The sequence below is a fragment of the Corvus hawaiiensis genome, chromosome 1 (genome assembly GCF_020740725.1).
Source record: "Corvus hawaiiensis isolate bCorHaw1 chromosome 1, bCorHaw1.pri.cur, whole genome shotgun sequence".
Lineage (NCBI taxonomy): Eukaryota > Metazoa > Chordata > Aves > Passeriformes > Corvidae > Corvus > Corvus hawaiiensis.
In genome coordinates this window covers 97408797-97424710 of record NC_063213.1, presented here as the reverse complement: position 1 = coordinate 97424710, position 15914 = coordinate 97408797, and the positions used below count along the sequence as shown (strand labels likewise).

General features: G+C 49.7%; 1 protein-coding gene across 6 annotated transcripts in view; it reads left to right on the top strand.

The window, feature by feature from the left end:
• The window catches only part of HOXB4 (homeobox B4), a 34773-nt gene extending 21175 nt beyond the window's left edge, over nt 1–13598 (top strand). For 2 of the 6 annotated variants that reach the window (XM_048319064.1, XM_048319073.1), the window contains exons 2-3: nt 8561–8987; nt 9849–10681. In XM_048319064.1, the coding sequence (XP_048175021.1) occupies nt 8567–8987; nt 9849–10165 (738 nt within the window). In that variant the 5' untranslated portion in view covers nt 8561–8566 and the 3' untranslated portion in view covers nt 10166–10681. Of the gene's footprint in view, nt 1–8243; nt 8426–8560; nt 8988–9848; nt 10682–10909; nt 11201–13344 lie in introns of those variants that run through there. The other 4 variants (XM_048319047.1, XM_048319057.1, XM_048319037.1 and 1 more) reach the window with 4 other exon arrangements.
• Nucleotides 13599–15914: the final 2316 nt, after the last annotated feature.

Sequence of the window (15914 nt, the reverse complement as noted above, 5' to 3'; positions counted from 1 at the left end):
GCTGCTCGCTCCGAGGAGAGGGTGAGCATCAGTATCACAACACGACACGGACCCCGGGGCTGCCGGGTCACCTTTTTAAGGAAAACATCAGCTCCGGGATATTTTTTTTTTTTCTTTCTTTCTTTCGTTCTCTTTCTTTCATTCTTTTTTTTTTTCTTTTTTTTTTTTTTTTTCCCCCCCAAATGGACCCAGTCCTCCTGCCCGCGAGTGTTGGCAGAGGGAGGGGGAGGGCTGGGTGTGCTTCATATCGCTCCGATCCACCAACAATGTGCTGATTATTCTTTGCAGGAGCCAAAGGGATCTCAGGGATCTCCATTTTTTCATCCCCCCCTCCCTCCCTTCCCTCTTTTTTTTTTCCCCCCCTATTTTTTTTTTTATTGCCTGACCACAGAAATGAAGGTCAGGAGGCTGCGGGTCCTGATCAGCCTGGGAGGGGCTGGGAGCAGAGCTCGCCCTGCCCGGGCTGTAATTCTTGTATCTCATTCTATTCCGGGGAAGACCCCGATTATTCAGCGATTTATTTGCGATGCTCCCCTGAACGAGTCCAGCCTGCACAGCCCCGCCGTGACCTCCCCGAGAAGGGAACGCTTTCCCAAAGAAACTCTTCCCTGCAGCCCCTTTCCCTCCCCCACAGATGAATTTCAGGCTGAGAAATTGCTCTTTCTTTCCCCCAGCCCCAACCTCTTCCTTTCCCCCCCCCTTTTTTTAAAATAAGCGAACAAACTGACGGGATTATTTAAAATCCTCTTGATAAAGGTCTCTCAATTAGGGACCCCGAAAAGGACTTCTATGGGGTTTGGCTCCTCCTCTGGGGTCTCTTTCCAACCCTAGGATGGATTTAGGAGTGAAATTTTCTTTCAGAGCGCGGCTATTTCGCTGTCTGCGCTGATTTTTCCCATTCTCCCCCCCCCCGCTAACATTAAATAAATGATATTTGGAAGGAGCTTGATAACTTAACTCGAGAGGTGTCCAACCCGGCGCGGTTTTTCCGTGTTCTGTTACCCTAAATAGCTTTCAAAAAGAAACTATTTTGACAGCGAGCGTTGAAAGAAGCGGAGCGGCGCGAGGGTTTTTCTGCCCTTTGATTTATCCCTTTTTAACATGTGGAGGGATGTCGGCGGATATATACACACACATATATATATATATGCATGTATATACAGATATATTTTTATACACCCTTCAAGTCAAAACAAATCACAGCGCTGGGATTTTGCGGCCGGGACGTTTTGTTTGGTGGCAAACCGGGGTTGTTTATGGAGGGAGATTTCGCGAACCCTCAAGGAGAGGGGAAGGATTTTTTTTTGGGGGGGTGGGGATGGAGAGCAGCGGGGGAAACCGGGCGAGCCCCGGGCACGGGGGTCCGGTGAATTGGCTGCAGCGCCTGTAACGTCCCCGAGCAGCCAGCAGAGCTCGCTTCAGACCAAGTTCACTGCCAGCAGGGACGGGCCGAGCCGGGCCGGGCTGGGGCTGGAGCGGGACCGGCGGCCCCGCAACCCCGCAACCCCCGGGAGGAGCCTGGGGGACCCCCGGGACCCCCCGGTGGCAGCGGCGTTGTTGGTGCCGAGCCCTCAAAACGCAGCTCCAAACCTCTTTAATCCCCTAAAAAACACCCGTGAAAATATCAGAGCGGGCGAATTCCGCGGTGGAATCGCCGGTAAAAGAGAAACAACGCCATTAAGTGCTCAGGGAATTCTTTTTTTCCCTTCCTGATATTTCGGATAAAAGGTAAAAGCGGAGGGGAGGAAAAGAGGGGGGGGAAAAAAAGCGCAGAGATCTAAGACAACGCTGGCGACGTGGAGATAAAGCTCTGATTTTTGTGGTTCCCCACCAGGGGAGAAAAAAAATCTCGAAGAAATGTCCATTTCCCCCCCCCCCCCCAACCTTTTTTTTCCTCCCTTCTTTGGGAAGAAAAAAAAAAAAAAGGAATTAAAGCAGGGAAAGGCAGCGCCGCGCTGGTTTCTGGAGCTGTAGACGGCAACTGCGGTCTTGGGGGGCTTGTTAGTACAGCATTATAGCTCGAGGGGTCAAAAAGTTGAGGGTCAAAAGTTTACGCTGTGCGTGAGTCAGTCTTGTGTATAACCCTGATAGAGCGATGGCAGTGGGAAAAAAAAAAGGGAGAGAGGGGGAGAGAGAAAAAGAAAGCGGCGAGGGGGGCGAGGAAAAGTCTGGGCACAGAGGGGAGAAGGCGAGGGAGAGGTGGGAACGACCTTCAGCCGCAGGAGAGGCTGGAGAAAAGGAAAAAAAAAGAGAGGGATGCGAAATTTGGGTGGAAAATAAAGCGGATTGATTCGGGTCTCCCGCGAGGAAACGCTGAATATTTTTTTAAGATAACCCCCGAAACGCTGTTTGGGCTGGAATTAGCAGAATCTCAGGGAAATGCATTTATTAAATCCAATTACGCCGAGGTCCCTCTAGGATATTAACGCGAGCAGTTAAAAAATAATTTTCATTCCAGCGTCAATTTTGTTTGGAGAGGGTTTAAATTATCCAGCAGGAAAAAAAAAAAAAAAAAAGCTGACACGGTTGGTGAAAATCTGTTCGAACATCTTGGCTTGGAAGCACTTCCAAAGCCTTTGGAGAGGTGCCGGAGCCCCGGCACCGAATGGTTTTTAAAATGCAAACCCCAATCCCAAAAACAAAAGAATTACGCGGGGTAACGTCCGCGATTTATTCGCGTTCCCACCTTAATCGTGGGAAAGCCGGGATGGTGATATACGGGCGAAATCAATGGGCTGAGGGCTTTAAAAAATTCAATATATGTATTTAAAGGCGTTTTTAAGTGCCCGCCTCGCTCGGGCCGGTTAAAGGAGCCGATTTTATCCTTTTATTTTGCAGTCGGAATTGGGCTGAAATGCTTTATATTCCTGGCTTGAAACTCGACTCCACTCCGGTCGCTGCAACAGTTTAATGAACTGATATAATAAATATTTCCCTTGGCGTCCCAAAGTTATTTCTGCGCTGCCAGACTTCGAAACCCTCCAAACTCTTAAATATTATTTGCGCTGGGACCGGGGGAAGATCTTTTCAATGGCTCCTTAAGCAAACAGTCGGAGCAAGGCGAACTCTCCTGGAAAAAAAGGGAATTAAAAAAAGAAAATCCCTGCGAATTTGCTCCCCCCTCTCCTTTCCTCGCCCCCCCCCCCCCCCCTTCCTTCCCGGCTTTTAAATATTTTCAGGGACTAAATATTCCTAACAAGGCTCATTTTTCTTGGGAGAGAAAGAGGGCGAATATTAGAGCCCTGGGAAAGGCATTCTGGAAAATCCATTTGCTTTCCCGACGCGGGGTGTATTCATGGAGTAGGTGAAATCCAGGAGAACGCGGAGCGTTTTGTTTCGCGTGATAAGGCTCGGCTTTAATTAATTGCCGTGAATTTGCTGGGTATTTATAAAATATCGCTGTATAAGGGCTACCGTTTAGTCGCAACTCGGGTGATCCATCTCCTCGCCCTTGTAATTACTACACTTATCTCTCCCGAACAGTCATTTCTACTCCAGGTTTATGGAACAGGTAATGGATAATAAAGGCCATTTGTTTTCGGGATATTAAAACAAGCAGGTATAATTTGGCGGCAATAAAAATAAAAATAAAAAATAAAATCATATATATATATATATATATGTATAAATACAACACCCACCTCCCAAGTTTTCCCTCTAATGTTCACTCCCCCATCACAGCGTTTAAGTTTCAATTTAGGGGCGCGAGGCTGCGGTGGGAGCTCATTTGGAGGCAGCGAGGGAGGGGAGGGGAGGGCAGACGGAGGAAATTAAAGGTATCATTTTCAAGGATATTTCTAATTTATCTCCCGTGCCGGGACGGGCTGGGCTCGGCCCGCGGCTGAGCCTCTCTGAGCCGGGCTCAGGCGCTGCGAACGCGTTTCAGGCTGGGTTTTTTCCCCCCTATTATTGGGGTTTCTTTTTTCCGCCGGACAATCAATTGAATACGCTTTTTAATCGCGATTTACTTCCCAAATCGCCCCTTTATGGCCGGGAGAAAGGCGGTGTTGGAGCTGGTGGTGTAAACGCGGGGGTGAATGGGGAATTCCCGCAGGGCTGCGGACCCCGACCCTGCCGGGGCTCCTCGCGTGCTGCTTCCCGGCCTGACACGAAAATATTGCATTTTGGATCATTATTATGAATTTCAAGCCTGCACGAAGCTGACTGGGGAAGCACGCCGGGGTTTAAGGCTGAGTTTTCCCCGTTGCAAAGCAGGTGTGGGCTGATTCCCACCTCCCCTTTCCTGCGTTTATCCATCTCAGAGGCGCTTTTGGCCTTTTTATTTATTAAAAGTTCTGCCCTGAAGAAAACCCTCAGACCTCCAGCGCTCCCCTTTTCCCTCCGTGGGAGAAATCCCCCCCGAATTCCCAAAACCCGAAAGGTTTTGCGCTTCTGCAAAGCGGGGGAGGAGGTGGAGCGGGAGAGAGAGAGAGAGAGAGAAAAAAAAAAAATTAAATTAAAAAAATAAATCTCCGTCTTCACCGCTGCCAGATTGGAGTGGGGAAAACACCCCGGGGGGGATGGAAAAGGAGAAAAAAAGCCCTAAAAATTGCGCGGCGCGGGGTGAACCGCGGGTCAGCGCGGCTCTCGGCGGCCGCCGCGCTGCGGACACGCCTCGCTGTTTAACAAAGACTGACAAACTATGAGATTAATACCAAAACTTGCGGGTTTCCCACCCCAAAATGCTCAGAGGGCCTCCTGGCGCTGCCAGGAGCAGTTCCGCTCGCCTTGAAGGACAATAGTGGGGTCTGGTGGGGGAGCGGGGGAGGGGGAGCAGCCAGACCCCACCAAAAAAAAAAAAAACAAAAAAACCCCCAAAAAATAAAAAACAGGAGAAGAAGAAGAAGGAAAGAGAGAGAGAGAGAGAGAGAGAGAGAGAGAAATGAGTGTTCTTAGGCAGAATTAATCGCACTGAAAAAGCAACACGGAAACAGAGAGCACGATAAGGCGGGCTGCAGTGGGGAGGGGGCGGCTGTGGGGTGGGGGCTGTGGGGTTTCTGTAGGATTCCGCCTGCAAAACCTCCCCAAGTTTTGAGGGAGCGCCTAAAACCCCCTCGGGAATTACTCCGAGGAAAAGGAGCCGCGTTTTGCCAAGGTAGGAACCGCTGTGGGCGCTACACCTGGGCGGGCTGGGGGGGCCCGGGCACTGCCCGCTCGGTGCCCCCCGCCCCTGTTTTTGGGGCAGGGACAGCGCTGCGAGACTCCCCCTGCGCTGGCAGGTGCCGTGAGGAGCTTTTGGGAAGGGTTTGGGACTCCTCTGGAAAGGGAGAACAGGCCGGGGGCTCCCCCGGGTCACCCCACCCTGCCTGAGGTGGCTTTGAAATGGAAAAAAAAAAAAAGCCCCCAAAATCCGCTGTGAGAAACTTCGGCGGCGCGGGGTGGATTCCGAAGGTGTGTGTTTATGAGGGGGGTTTATTTGGGATCAGGGGCGGCCGAGGGGGAGATTTCTTGGAGGTGTGGAGGGGGGAAAAAAATTTCTGGTAGACGCTAGGGGTGCTGGTTGGCAAACACCGGCCCTGTGTTGTCACCGGGAAGCGAAATTAAACCCGATTTTTTTTTTTTTTTTTTAAAAGGGATGTGGGAGGGGGTTAAAAATCGAGAATAAGGCCTGGATATTTCTAGTCGGACTCCCGTCCTCGGGTGGGAGATAGCGAAGGGAGCGGCAGCTGTGAGAAAATCCAGTAAAATAAATCAGTGAGGGGAGTTCGGGAAGGAGGAATAAAATCTGGGAGAGAGGGAGACAGAGAGAGAGGGGGGAAGGATAAAAATAAAACTGACAGGAGCTCTAAGGGGGTCGGTTCTGTAGCGTTATTTTATGGCATCCACAAGCAGATTAGATTTGGCTCCTCACTTTTATGGCAGGTTTTGGAGGGAAAGGTAAATTTTGAGGGTTGCTGGCGGCTCCGCAGCCGGAGGTGCTGCTGTGGGAGGTGGGAAATTCTGCTCGGTGCGGAAAGGTCTCGCTGCTTCTGCTGGAAATTTGGGGGTTTTTAAAAAATGCGTCTAAAATGGTTTTGGGACTGTCTTAGATGCGTTTGGGTTTGTTTCTGAAAGCGCTGCTTGGTTATCCCGGGTTTATCTGGGAATTTTTAGCAGGAAAAGCGATTATTCACCTCAAAGTACCTGAAAAACTCCGTGGCGTCGAGAAGGGGGAGAATTCGGGGATTTTGTTCTTGGCCAAAACTATTATTTTTTTTTAGGGAAAATGCGGGAGTTTGTAGAATCTGCTGGATGTACTTAGAGGGATTTTAATGCAGGGGAAACGCAGGTTTTCCCTGATGCCCTCTCTGCTGCGGCATTTAAATGCAATTAATTCGGGAGATACTTGACCTAAAAATGTTCTGCCTTTTGAAATACAAAAAAAAAAAAAAACCAGGGGGGGGAAAAAAGGGGGGGGGGCTGCTCTACTTTTAATCTCTTGGGCAACTGTAATTTTAAACGAAATCTCAACATGATGCTACCCTCATTAGTTCCGAATGAAGGTTCATTACCTAGACAGTATGAATATTTTATTGCTTTATATCCCTTTTTCGGAAATGAAACGCCTTTGATCTTTTTCTCGGGTTGTAAAAAGAATTGCCTGTCATTAAAAAAAAAACCTGTCGTCCCATCTGCCTTTACATTCTGTATTTCTTTTCATCTGTTTCTTTCTTTTTTTTTTTCCTTTTTTTTTTTTTTTTTTGGTATCATTTACCCGCACACGCACGGCTAAACCCAAACCTTGGGTGACCTCCAAGAACGAAAAATGGATGAAATCTTTGCGCTGCCGATCAGAAAATAATGACGAGACTTTCAGGGCGGGGTGGGGACGGAGCTTGGGGGATTTCGCTTTTAAAAGGCGGATTTTTGGGTTCGCGTCTCGTTGCGTGCCTACACGTCCACATTCAACCTAGGCGCTGATTTTTTTAGCCCAAATCAATGCCCAAGGTGTGGAGAGGAGGGTGGAAAAGTCCTGATTTTCCTCTCCTATGAGCTCTTCAGACCCTGACCCGCTGCCTTAATTAATCGCCTTCCCCCTGACGAGCGAATATTTCAACCCGCTTTACCCAGAAGTGAATCCCTGATCCCTCAAACCCCAAAACTTTGCCCCAGAAGAGAATTGTGGCGGTAGGAGAAGATCTCTGACCGAGGAGGACGCATCTGTCTTCTATATGTACCCTGTAGATCCGAATTTGTGTAAAGGAAGTTGGGTCACAAATTCGTATCTAGGGGAATATGTAGTTGACACAAACACTACAAACCCAGAAGCCATTAAACTCTCCCTCCCCCCCCAAAAAAAAAAAAACCCACCCGCACCCCAAAACCCCATAAAATAAAAGAGTGGAAACGAGGGTTTAACCAGAAAACCGCTTTAGGGCTCAAAAGAAATCCTTTGGATTTGACCTCAGCTCAACTCCGGCGCTCCTGCGATAAAACTTTATCATCACTCCGAGATAAAATCTGAGCTGCGAGGGGGGGATTTGGGGAGGGGGGCGAGGGGGTCGAGGGCGTTATTGCTGCGATTGCAGAGCGGGGGTCCCGCCGCCGCTTTAATTTGTGTGGTCTCAGCGCTGACATCGCTAAAAAAATAAATATTATTGATATGATTGCTTTCCTCCCTGCCGCTCGCCAGCAGCTCACGGCGCGTTTGGGGTCTGGCTTGAGGAATTGGGGGTGGCTTTTCAAAGGCTGCCGGGTCGCTCTGGCTTTTAAAGCGTCTTTATTACGAGAAGGGCGAGGCGAAGATGCATTAGGACTCGGGCTAATTCGCTTTTGTAATTGTTCATCAAGTCCTTGATTTCTTGCTTGGAGGACGGGCTCCTTTTTCCCACCGGTGCGTGGGAAAACACTCAATCTCCGAGCCGGGCTAAATGTGATTTAGGAGCCCGGGTACCCCGAATTAGCTGATGAATTTCTTATCGATCCCAAACAAGCCCTATCCATCTCTGCCAGGCTCGGGGCGCAGTGTCCCCTCCCGGATCACCTTAGCCGGGAATGAGATGCAGCCCCCGCTCGGGGAGGGGGGGGCCACGGCTCAGCTGCCGGGGGCAGCGAGCGGCAGCGGCCGCGAACCCCCTGTAAAATCATTTTTACCTCATATTCTAATTATTCTCTATTTGTTGGCTTTTGAGGGTGGTGGTGGGGGGGGGGGGGGGGGGATTTGCTGCTCCCACCGCCCTTCCCTGCGTGTCCCCGAGCCAGGACACACCCCCGAGGGGTGTGGGCCGAGGCGGGGGTGTCGCTGCTCGCCCGCGGGGCGCTGCGGAGCCCGGGGCCGGTGGGGCCGGAGGCGGCCGGAGGGGAGCGGACGCCCCCGGCCGCCTCCCCGGGGATGCTGGGGGGCCCCGGGAGAGCCCGGGCTGGGCAGGTTTCCTTATCCGGGGCTCGCCGTGCCCCTCGCCATTGGCCCGCGCTGTCACATGGACTCAACTTTGTTCACTTGACAGTAAGTAGGAGGGTTCCACGAAACAGGAAAACGAGGAAAGGGGGGGGGGGGGGGACAGGAATAAATTTTAGGAGAGAAAGAGAGAGAGAGAGAGATATATATACATATATTTTTTTTCGTGTGTGCAATTCTAAGAAATTAATGGCCATGAGCTCGTTTTTGATCAACTCCAACTATGTGGACCCCAAGTTCCCACCCTGTGAAGAGTATTCCCACAGCGATTACCTTCCCAATCACTCGCCGGAATATTACAGCAGCCAGAGGCGAGAGAGCACTTTCCAACATGAAGCGATGTACGAGCCGCGGTCCGCCTGCAAGGAGCAGCTCTACTCGTCCTGTCAGAGCTCCGGCCACCCGGCTGCGGTGTTATCCCCCCGGGGTCATGTCCATCCTCCGGCCGGACTGCAGAGCCACCTCTCGGAGCCGAGCCAGCCCCGCGAGCCGGGCACCCCCAGCCCGCCACCCTCGTGCAGCCAAAACTCTGTGAACCAAAGCCCTCCCAGTTCCTCGTGCAAAGAGCCGGTAGTTTACCCCTGGATGAAAAAAGTCCATGTAAGCACGGGTAAGTGAACTAAAGTGGCTTTGCTTTATAGTAAGTAGCACCTCAAAGTCTTGTAGAAATCTTATTGCACCAGTTGTAAAATAACCATTCGCGGAGATTTACGAGCGCCTGTTTGCAGAGCGGTATAATTACATCCTCCATAAATTTTTATTGCTCTGCTTGGCCATGTGCCTTTGAAGTCTCTGTTACCATCCTCCTCCAATTTCTTGCAGGCTACTTCTCTCTTTTTTTTTTCTTTTTTTTTTTTTTTTTCTTTTTATGGCTGTTGAATCTTCATAAGTTAAGTTTTATGTTTTCGTAATTTGTATTTAAGTGGCGGGTTGAGTAAACTTTTACTATTTTCCCCTCCCCTGCCCTCTTTTTTTTTCCTCTTTTTTTTTTTTTTTAGGGAGATATTTAATAAATGGGAGCGCCTGTGTCCGCCTGCTTCCAAGCGTGTAGGGGGAACTTTTGGGGATAATTCCGCGATGCTCTCGCAGAGCTGTGTGCGCATAAATGTGAATATCCACAAGCAGAGGGCACGGAAAACGTGTCTGGGGGACCTTAGCAAAACCTTTAGACAGGAATACACGTCAAGCCATGAGGATGGAGGTGGAGATTTGCAGATCGGTTCTGGGATATTTTAGAAGGTTCGCCTTCTATTTTTTTTTTTTTAAAGCAAATCCCCCCTTCTAAAGAATGCGTGACGCTTGTTTTTCTTTTTTTACTCTTTTTTTTTTTTTTTGAGGGGGAAAGAACCCATTAAAGGAACAGCTCGGTAATTCTGGCTTTTTTTTTTTACCCTCCTTTTTTTGTTGTTTTCCCCTCTTTTTTTTTTTTTTTTCCTTTTTTTTTTCTTTCCCTCCTTTTGTGTTTGCTCAGTAAACCCCAATTACTCAGGAGGGGAACCGAAACGCTCTCGCACAGCCTACACCAGGCAGCAAGTCCTGGAGCTGGAGAAGGAATTCCACTACAACCGCTATCTCACGCGGAGGCGCAGGGTCGAGATCGCGCACTCCCTCTGCCTCTCCGAGCGCCAGATCAAAATCTGGTTCCAGAACCGGAGGATGAAATGGAAAAAAGACCACAAGTTACCCAACACCAAGATCAGGTCTAACTCCTCCAGCTCCTCCGGCAGCCTGCAGATGCCACAAGGAGCGTCCCAAACGCGATCCCACGGACCGGCCGCCAGCCTATAACTGTCCCTGGATGGCTGCGAGGATGGCTGTGCGTGTTTTGGGCTGTGAGCTTGTGCGAGTGCGGAGGGAGCACGCGAGGAATTCTAACTTTTATTATTATTATTTTTTATTATTATTATTATTATTATTATTTGAACGAGGGGAAGGCGGGGGTGCTCTTTATTTATAGAGGGAACAGAGGAGAGACTCAGCTGCCACACAAAGCTGAGCTGCGCCGCGGTGCCTCTCTCCCATTAAAAGGAGGCTGGAGATGGTGGTTTTCAGATTTGGCTAAGATGGATCCTTGTTTCATCTTTAATCACGCAAGCTCTGCCCCATTTGTCATGTTTACTCTCCCGTACAAAGGATGGACCTTATGTCTGCTATTACCTCGACAACCAGCGCTCACTTAATAAATGAGGCTCCGTTTCTTCAAGACGAACTGGATTTTCTACACCACCCCCTTTTTCTTTTTTTTTTTTTAATTTTATTTTTAATTTTCCTTCCCCTCTCCTCTCCTCTCCTCTCCTCTCCTCTCCTCTCCTCTCCTCTCCTCTCCTCTCCTCTCCTCTCCTCTCCTCTCCTCTCCTCTCCTCTCCTCTCCTCTCCTCTCCTCTCCTCTCCTCTCCTCTCCTCTCCTCTCCTCTCCTCTCCTCTCCTCTCTCCTCTCCTCTCCTCTCCTCTCCTCTCCTCTCCTCTCCTCTCCTCTCCTCTCCTCTCCTCTCCTCTCCTCTCCTCTCCTCTCTTTCTTTTCTCGCCTCCCAGCCACAAACGGAAAGTTTCTGGCCCGCCATCCCAAAGAGACCGAGTTGGAGAGAGGGGAAAATAAAAAACGACCCGACCAAAACTCAACAAACACAACCAAAATCCCCTCCGGGGACTGGGGAGCTCTCGGACAGCGGGGGGAGGGGGACAAAAAAAAAAAAAAGAGGAAAATTGGGTCAAGTAGGTGGTGGACAAAGAAAGGAAGAGGATGGAGAGTGATGTAGACCCCCCTTCCTTTATTTTGTGGGGTTTTTTTGAGTCCTGCAGGTTCATTGTGAGTTTGGAAAAGGGGGGTGGAGAGGGAGAGGGGAGCGGGGGGGTTTAGGGTAGGAACTGGGGTGAACTGGGGCACCTGGAGTCGCCCCCGCAGGGGGAAAAGCTCCTCCGCCACCGTCCTGCCCTGGTTTGGGGCTGAAAATGTGAATTACGGGCCGGGGGGGGTGGGGGGGGGAGGGGTTTGCCCCTCCTGGGGTGAGCGAGGCTTCCCCCGACCCCCCCCGGCCGCGTCCATCCCTCCCTTTGTCCTTCGGGATGTCCAGGATTTACCTGTAAATAGCAGAGAAAAAACCCAACAACAGCAACAACTCGGAAATAAATTTTTCATTCTGAATCTGCCCCTGTGTGGTTTTTTTCGGTTGTTTCTTGGGCTGGATGTGGGTTGTTTTTGTTGGCGAGGAGGGGGTAAAAAAATAAATGTATTTATTTCAAGCCATGAATTAAACAGCTTCTTTCTTTCTTTTTTCTTTTTCTTTCTTTTTTTTTTTTTTCCCGGGGTTTCTGTTGTCAGTGGCACAGCCTCCAGCCCCCTAATGAAAACAAAAGATGTTTGAGCAGGGCTAGATCAGCTTTAAGTACTGCTAAGCCTCACATATTATGATTTATTTGTTCAAAGCACATATTAATACGCTCTTCCCAAACCCAGACAAAACAGGGGCGCTCATTAGCGCTTTGCTGGGCTGCGAGGGATGGAGGGAGCCTTGGATTTCTCCAGAGAGCCTTCTGGATTTTTTTTTTAATTTAAAAAAAACAAAAAACAAAAAACCCAAACCCTCCTTCTCCAAGGTAGTTAATGCATTAATGAGTCTAATTTTTGCACAGATGTTTCTCGGTGTTTGCAGGTTTTCTGTGTATTTTGATATTACAAAGGAGCTGGCTCCTGCGATAGCTCATAGCCTGACAAGCAAATAGATAATCAAGAAGACAAATGGCTCCTTTTGTGAGCCGCAGCTCTTGTATTAATTTTCATTTTCTTTCTCATAGAAAAGTATCGAAAAAAAAAAAGGGGAAAAAAAAAAAAAAAAGGCCCCGCTCAGGACGAAATAACGGCGAGGTTCTGAGTTAGGAATGGAGAGAAAGAAAAGATGATTGTCCTCGAGGGGGGGTGGAACGTGTGCGGCAGCTGAAGAAAGTGATCATTTTCTCGGATTCGCCTCAAAAATAATAATAATAATAATAATAGTAGTAGTAGTAGCAATAGTAGTAGTAAAAATAGTAATAATAATAATAACAACAATAACAACAACAACAATAATAATAACAATAACAATAATAATAACAGTAATAATAATAATAATAACAATAAAAGGGTTTTGCTTATTTGTTCAACGTTCACGGAATTCTCCGAGAACCCCGAACAGCACCGAAATTTCCCCCCCCCGCCCTCGCCTTATCCAGAGACAAAGGCAGGGCTGGAACCCTTCAAAAGCAGCGTCGCTGCCCTGGCTGGGGGAAGCCGCCACCGCACCTTGCGCAAATCCGAGTGTCCCCCCCAAAATCCCCCTCCCCCGGTTCCAACAAAGCGCTGCTGGATGGGTTTTTTCTTCCCCTTTTAATACTTAAAAATAATATTCATGCGGTCACATGGTCCGGGCTGCACGGTGTGATGTAAAAAAAAAAAAAAAAAACCCACAAACGGATTTATGGCTAGATTTTTGTTCAATTCTGGCGTTTTTAGAGGTAGCGACTGCAAAAGTTGAAAGTTTCTTTTTTATTCACTTTTCTTTTTGGCAAGGGTTGTATTTTATTCTAATGCCTGAAGGTTTGGGAGGGGGGGGGGGGGAGGTTTTGTTTTGTTGTTGTTGCATTTTATTCCGCTGTTTCTCTCTTTGATCTGCTGCGCTTGTAAAGAGGGTGTTATTTTCGAGAGGGGGCTCCTAAGAATGGCAAAAAATGGGTGTTTCAACCCCAAAAAAAACAACAACAACAAAAAAAAGGAGAGGCATATGCTTCCAGGAATGCGGGGTCTATAGAGGCAAATCAAAGCTGGGAAGTATGAATGGGATAGAAGGGGGAGAAAAGAAGATTTCTATAGGACCTAAAAGTTCACAGCCATTATAAGCAGACAGAAGCCAAGAAAAATGCGAGAATTATACAGAAAATCATTAATCACTTCTTTTCTTTAAATACTTATCCCTTTTCCCATTGTTATTCAACAGCAAATCTCCGCAGACCGTCTGTCGGGAAAAAAGCACCCGGAGTCCTCCAAGAAACCTTCAGGGGCAATAACAATAATAATAACAATAATAACAATAATATTCCTAATAAAATCTGCACCCTAAAGGGGAAAGCTTTTCTTTTTGGGGGAGAAAAGCCAAAAATCCAACAGCACCCCCTCCCCGAGCCACCCCCCTCCCCCAGAGCTCTCTCACTTTGGAAGAAACCACCCCAAGCATGAGGGCGTTGGAAAAAGGATGTGGGAGCGAACCAGGTAACGGAGCTGCTCTCTTGGCATGCCTTTGGGATCGGTTTGTGGCCTCCTTTCGCCAGAAACCTGCGCGAAATCGGGAGGAAAAAAGGAGTTTAAAAAAAAAAAATAGAGGAAAGAGAAACACCCCGCGAGTCCTCGCGTGGGGTTTTCCTTCTTTTCCTCCGTTTCTTTGGAGCGAGGGGAGCGGGAGGAGAAAGTTTGAGGCGCGTCGGTGGCGGGAGGGGTTGGGGGTTTTGTTTATTCCTCCTCGCTTTGTGGCTGGGCGTGTTTGGGGTTTTGCTGCGGGACCCCGGGGCGGTGGTTCCGGGGGGAGATTTTGGGGGGCTGTTCATGTTTAAAAGTCGGTTTTTATGTCCTCTTTTTTTTTTTTCCCCCGAGCTAAATCTCTCACGGGGCGGTTTGGGGAGGGTTTGGCCGAGCGTCCGCTGGGTGTCCCGGTTTGAGGCTGTCCCGGGAAATGTGAATATTCCCGGTTTCAGGCCGTGCCGGCGGTGTCGTTATCCCGGGATTGTCGCTGTCCTGGAGCTGCTGGCGCTCCCGGGGGTGACTCCCTCGTCCCGCCAGCGATGCGGGAATTACGCTGGGAAAAACGGGGAAAATTGGGGAGACAAAACCGAGCTGTGGCGAGCCCCGCTCGGGGGATAGAGTTCACGCAGAGGACACGTTTTCTAGGCGATTAGCTGGGTATTATAGCCGGGGAGTGACCTCGCAAACCCCTTGACCTCCCCGAGGCTGGACATTGTGCTGGCCGACAGCTCAGCCCCCAGCCCAGCAGAACTCCGCGTGTCCCGCCGGTGCCCGGCCCTGGAAAAGGGGGAATCAGCACCGGGAGGGGAGAAAAAAAATCCTTAAAAGTTGGTTTATTTGTGCTTTCTCACGGTTTAATCGTTCTGGCCCCGAGGCCGGGCCTGCCAGAGCCTTTCCCTTCTCGTTTCGCTGCAAAAAATCGGGGTTTTTTGCGCCTTGCTTTGCTTTGGGAGAGGGAAATTGGGCAGGGGAGAGGGCGGCGGGCGCGGGGAACCTCGGCGGTTTGGCTCCGGGCAGCTCTTGGCCCTACAAAAATAATTCTGGGGGGGGGGAAACCAACCCCAAAGCCCAAGCGGAGGAGCGAAGCCGCGGCCTCTCCGCGTCCCTGGTCTCATCTCTCCACTTATTTTCAGAAATTCCTTTGTTTCCCAGAGCCCCTCTGCTTCCCCCCTCCCTCCTTTTCTCCCCCCCGCACCTCCTCCCACTCCGCCGCTGCCCACGGCGCTCTCAAAAGCTCCTCTGTGCTCAGCTGCCTGCGCGGAGCAGCGCGGAGCGGCGCGGGGGATCCCCCCGGGACCTGGGATCCTCGGGAAGTCTCTCCCGGGGACTCCCGAACCGGAGCGATCCTCCCAGAGCCCCCCGCAAACCCGATCTGCTTTGTTATCTCTACCCAAACCCAGAACCAAAAAAATCCCCCAAAGATCCCCAAAATTGGACCAAAAAAAAAAAAAATCCCCCCGAAAATCCCAAAATCGGACAAAAAACGGGGGTTGTGTAAGGAAAACGCGGAGCCCAACCCCAGCGGGCCGTAGCGACTGGAGGGACGCAGTGAAAAGGAAGGAAAATTAAATTTATTTGCGTCTATATATTTCTATATGGATATATGGGTATGAGGGGGGGTCTGGCTGGTGCAGGGGAGCTGGGGACAGGCGGAGGGGGGCCGGCAGTGGCCCGGAGTGGCTCCGAGTCCCTTTAAAAGCTGCTCTGGGAGCGGCTTGGGAGTTTCTCAGCGCCGGTGACAGATTTATGATCCGCAATAAGAACGGCGTGTTTAAATCTGTAAATCAATCTCGCTTTCGCACTATATAAACGTTCATTTTATCTTCACAAAGAGGACGCCTTTGATCACGGCACCTCGGAGGGTGAAGCCGCTGTTTATGGCCGCGTTTCCGACCCTTTGAACCGGGGAGTTTTAAAACAAAACAAAACAAAAAATATCGCCAAACCCAAAATGGGGCTTCTTTTGCATGAAACAAACCCAAAAATGCCAGCGGAGGTGAAGGGCGGGGGGAGCGTCTCTGCTCCGTTTGCTGCCTGGGATGGCTCTGTTCGGGTTTTTTTTTTGTGTTGTTCCTTCTTTTTTCCCCCTCTCTTTTAAAATGTATTTACCCATTCACGGGGACACGAGTTTTATGAGAGAAAAAAGAGGGGAAAAAGAGAAAGAAGGAGAGAGAGAGAAAAAAAAAAAGAAGTGGTTATGAAGTGAAAGTAGCGGCTTCCGAATTGACCTGAAGTTGTCCTAAAATTCCCTCCTCCCGCCACCCCCGCGAG